This window comes from Morus notabilis, unplaced genomic scaffold (genome assembly GCF_000414095.1).
Source record: "Morus notabilis unplaced genomic scaffold, ASM41409v2 Scaffold3675, whole genome shotgun sequence".
NCBI classification, from domain to species: Eukaryota; Viridiplantae; Streptophyta; class Magnoliopsida; order Rosales; family Moraceae; genus Morus; species Morus notabilis.
Window position 1 is genome coordinate 1 of NW_010360464.1, and position 5,311 is coordinate 5,311.

The window sequence follows — 5,311 nt, forward strand, 5'->3', positions numbered from 1 at the left end:
TTGCAGCAAGTAAAAGTTGCTGAGCGAAAATAAACATAAATAAGTACTAGGTTGTGGAAAATCAATCTCCAAAGGAAAAAACTGAGACTCCTAAAACTTTTATCCGGACAAGTTTGAAGTTCTTATATGCAGCTTTTTGGCACATTTCACTGGCACAATTCTAGCATTTGTTTGGATTTCAGTTCCAGTAGCAGTAAAAGCATTATGAATAACTCCAACTATCCTAAACACAAAAGTACTACACATATACGGGTGATCATTATACCTTTTGCAAATGAACACATTTTTGAATTTCATCCAAGCTTTTAGAAGTTTTTACAGACTCATCTTTTGATATAACCTGCAAAATAAGACTTCTTTAGTTTCATAATTTGAAGACAGAATTGGATGAATAGAGAAATGAGAAGCTCATCCAATGTTGTCGCCTACCCCAGTCCCACTGCAAGGAGCATCTAATAACACTCTATCAACTGAGTTGACACCCAAAACTTTAGGTAGCTGAAAAAAAAAACGAAAAGGAAAAAAAGGCAGACGTGAGCAAAACATAGGAACCTTAGAAGACACAAAACAAACAAGAGCTTGTCAAAATAGTCACAAATTAGATCGATGAAAAGAGTACAGATTATAGGAATCTTCGAACAAATAAATTACAGCAGTTCTCATTTCAAAACATTAGTGATCAAGCAGTACAAAATGATATGCAAAAACATCAGGCAAATATTTGTAAATACACACACACACACACACATATATTCATATAAATGTAACCAACTGGAAAATTTATTCTCACCTCATTTCCATCGTAGTTACAAACTACTGTATTTGTCACTCCCATCCGATGCAGATTTGCCGTGAGTGACTTGAGCCTCGGTACCTTCACCTCATTAGCAAAAATGATTCCTGAAATGGTGGCACTGGAACACTTGAGGAAAAAGGAAACAAAAAGTAGTGCTTCTTACTAAACAAAGAAAAAAGCAGCAAATATTACATACAACATTGGCATTTCAAAAATCTTTTTATTTCTTTATGGAGCAGGGTAAGGAAGACCTTAAAGAATTAATGGCTTCTAAAATGGTAGGAGCAAAAAATTTCAATAAAACAAACTATGCTAGAAAAATGATATGAGGTACGTCCAAGGCAATAATTCTCTAGTAGAAATTGGGTCTATAAACGGGAGTGGAAGTATTAAATAGTAGCGGAGCAATATAAGTTATAAACAAATAAGATTGGGCTACATACCACTATTTTTCATTAGAGCAGCAATGTAAGTTGTTTTACCGCCAGGTGCAGCACTGCAACAGGATTCAAATGTTATCAGAAAGGGTAATAAAAAGGATAATGGTTTAACAGTAAAACAGTTTCGTGAATTTTGAGGAATGTGTTAAAATATTATAAATCCATATGTTCATCCTATACACAGAGCGTGGAAGCAACCCAACGATTCATTCCTTTTCTTGTTAACTCTCTCACACACACACACACACACACACACACATATATATATATAAAACTTACGCCATATCAACGATTCGTTCCTTTTCTTGAGGAGCTAAGGCCATGACAGGCAAAAAGGAGCTTGCACTTTGGAGCTATGCAAACAAATATAAACATAAATGAGTTAACCATGCATCAAATCACCAAAAGTATCCGCCAAAAATTTCAACCAAAAAAAATCATATACCATGTAATAACCAGCCATGTACTCGGGAGTTGCACCAATCGGAACTTGTGAATCATACACAACCAGTCCAACCTGCAATTAACTTGTATTATAAATAACCAGGTAAAAAGATGAAAGCACAAAAAAGAACAAGAAAAAATCTTACTTTAGACCACTTGCTCAAGGGATCCAAATTTACTCCTCTGTTTATAAGAACGTCTGCCAAATCCCTCCTCCGAGTCTAATCATGGGGGTCACAATATATGACAAAACATCATTATTGATTAAGGTACAGAAACTTGGCAATATCATATGATAATTGCAAATCATAAAAAAAAAATATTGTTTAAGTGCTTCAGATTACCTTTAAAGTGTTAGTCCGGAGACATATAGGTCGAGGCTTTTCAAAAGCTTCTATAAGTTCCATAAGTTCAACAACTGGAAACATCTGAAAAAACGCACAAATTTTCATGCATCAGCCCCACACCATAACCGAAAGAGGAAAAACATAATCCAAAGAAGATACTATGAACAAATCAATAATTAAAAAATAAGTCAAATACCTCAACAAGAGCTCCAACTAAAAACTCATTATATCCGTAGTAGGTAATTAAATCCCTCTTAAGCTGCTCAACATAATCTTTCCTTGCTGACCCATCCTGCCTCAAAGCCTTAAAATTTGACAGCACTCGAACAACTAATAAAAGATTAAACTTGAAGTGAGCAACTAAGAAGAACTAATGATAATTGCATTCAAATATAAAATAACTTACTCTCTTTAATCCTCCTCTGGAGATTTTGAAGATCTGGAGGTCGATTCGACTCTTCTTCAAGTTCCTAAATCATTGTCATTAAAAAAAATCTAAGCACAGCAGGAGACGTTTTAACATCGAAACAAATTATATTAAATTATGATAAACCATAAAAGCTCTACAACTTAATTTTGATAAAAACATAATGCTATAGAAACAATTTATAACCTCTTTGGTTGGCAATCTGAACTCATCGGATTCATCTTTAATATTGAGCTGCATTTCATCCATGGCTTCTTGTTCTACCCTCTTCCTTTCTTTATCGATAGCGATTGACTTCGCCACAGGATCAGAGTCGGACTCCTCTGAATCTGACCCAGAAGCTGATTCACGGTCGGATCCCGAACCTTCCTCTGTAATTACATACTAGGAAGACATTAGCTCAGAAAAAAAAAATTAAAACGGGGGAAAGGAGAAATTATCGGCAACAAAAGCTACACAGTACCTTCATCATCACTTCCCTGGAGGAAATCATCAACAAGAGGGTTATCAGTATCAGAAGAGACATCAGAACCCAAATCAGAACCATCCTCATCTTCATCAAACTCCTCATGGTCCTCAACTTCTTTTTCTTCATCTGAGACATCAGAATGGTCCAAAACATCTTCTTTCTTTGACCTTTTAGGAGTGAAAAGCTCACTCTTTTGCTTCTTTTTCGGCGGAGCCTTCTGGACCTTAGTGCCTTTTTTCTTATTAACAGCAGTTGCAGCCATCAAAACTGTGGAACATAAAACATAAAACTTTTTATTAGGAATTTTGTTGGCCAATTTACACTTGTAATATTTGAAAATGATAGAGATGTTCTCCATTCACTAAAGTAACATGCTACATAAAAACATATCTAACCCAAAGTATATCTTGATTCATTCATTAAGTAAGTCGCAACATGAATATAACAGTTATATAGTCAAACAAGTCATCCTACTAGACGAAAATTACATAGCCCAACATAAGTCATAATATGAAAATAAAAAATTACATAGTCGAATGTTGTGGCCGTATTGCTTGCAATTCCGACAAACATCAACAAATTCTAGCATTCCAACAAACTAATTTCTATTTCATAAAATTAAACTTCAAACGAAAATTTCAAACACAAAACTTGAATAATCTCTAAACCCAAACTTCAATTTCAACTTCAAACAAAAATGACAAAAACAATTGAAGTTCTATCTATTGTTCCCACTCCTCAATAACCATTTTGCAAATTATAAAAACCAGATAAGCCAAATGACCATTATTATCCATCCAATGAGCTAAGATTTTCATTCCAAAGTAACCCACTTTGAGATTTGTAAAATGAATTCCATCCCATCATAGAATAGAAGTAAAGGAAAATGAACGATTATGAACAGAAACGTGCACAATAAACTCCTCAAAGACCACAAAATCTCAATTTCAAACAAAAATTACAAACAGAGAACGGAAAATGCTCGGGGATTATGGGACAGGCTGACCGACGGCGCTAGCACTCTCACTGATTAGCTCTAGGGTTTTTCCATAAACCCAGAAGAAACAAACCTAAATAAATAACTAAATAAAACCCAAAAGTTGCACTGGTTTTACAGGGAACCAAAAAATAAAATAAAAAAAAATCGATTTCGAACAACTTAATGCGAAAATAAACAGCCGTTTTACATTATAAGGAAGTGTGAACCCAAAATAAGCATCTATTTTTACCTTGCTCTGTTTTTCGCTTTGTTTTTTTTTTTTTCTTTTCAAGTGTGAAGGTTGAACAAAAGCTCCCGAGTTGCGGCGGAGTGAGAGTTCGACAGAGCTTGGTTTACGGCGGCGGCGGTTCAGGAGAGAGAGAGTGATGGAGGAGAGAAAGATAGAGAGAGAGATGAAAGACAGGAAAATTAAGGCGCAGAGGAGGCGCTTTAGGTTAGGCGGATTATCTTTTCTTTAGGCTTGCTTGGGGGGTTCCTCAAAACTACATGTCGTTTTGTACGATTGGTGGTTTGACGCTCTCAGTAGGTATTTTTGGGACAAAAGACATAGCTCCGTTCATTTAACCGATTCGAGTTTAAAATTTGAGTTTTACTATAGTAAAAAACTCTCAGAAATAATCACATCTAATTTTTTTATTACAATAAAAAGATCTTACATAAAGTCACATCTTAACTCGAATTAAAAATTTAAATCGGCGAACTAAACGGGCTCGCGGAATGGGATTAGATATACTTTTCCCATCCCGCCCCCGCTTTTACCTTTACCTTCTATATTCATTCCCATATATTTGGGTATTTGAGGTGCGTTTAATTACAGCGGGAGAAATAGTAATAAGAATAAGAATAGTAATATTAATAAAATAGGAAAAGAATTGATTTATTTATTTAATTGTAATTTTAAAAATACTATAAAATGGAACATGAAGGGCGTGTTTAGAACTCGTTCTAAAATAATTTTATTTTTTGTATAAAAATAAAAATGAAAACGTTTTCAATCTCAGACAAAAATCATTTTTAAAAATGCGTTTGGTAGTTTTATCAAGAGATTGTTTTCAGTATAAAAAAACTCATTAATGTTTCTCTCTCTCTAATCGAGAGAGGAAAAAATAAAAACAAAAAATGAAAAATGACTAAATGTCATTTTTCATTTCTCTCTTATTTTACACTAAACTAAAAAATCGTTTTCGTTTTCATTTTTTGTCTTTATTGCGCCAAACGTCGTTTTAGAAACGTTTTTATTTTTTCTTTCTCGAAAACGTAAAAAACAAAAATATGATCAATTCCAAACAAGGTCGAATATTTTCATATTGATAAAAATACCCTTATATTATATATAACATTAATATTTAATACATCAATATAATTAATATAATATATAAAATGTAATA

At 33.7% G+C, this 5,311-nt stretch overlaps 1 protein-coding gene across 1 annotated transcript; it reads right to left on the reverse strand.

The window, feature by feature from the left end:
• Positions 1-4: 4 nt before the first annotated feature.
• On the reverse strand, positions 5-4,370 carry LOC21384248 (probable 28S rRNA (cytosine(4447)-C(5))-methyltransferase; the record flags this gene model as incomplete). The annotated part of the gene is made up of 14 exons (XM_010096489.2): positions 4,153-4,370; positions 2,918-3,190; positions 2,641-2,825; positions 2,434-2,497; positions 2,224-2,357; positions 2,025-2,108; positions 1,827-1,901; positions 1,682-1,753; positions 1,516-1,589; positions 1,240-1,292; positions 791-900; positions 430-498; positions 266-340; positions 5-19 (listed from the first exon to the last, which is right to left on the reverse strand). Coding segments are annotated over exons 2-14 (1,278 nt in total), but the record flags the coding sequence as incomplete, so codon positions are not given.
• Between the last annotated feature and the right edge of the window lie 941 nt (positions 4,371-5,311).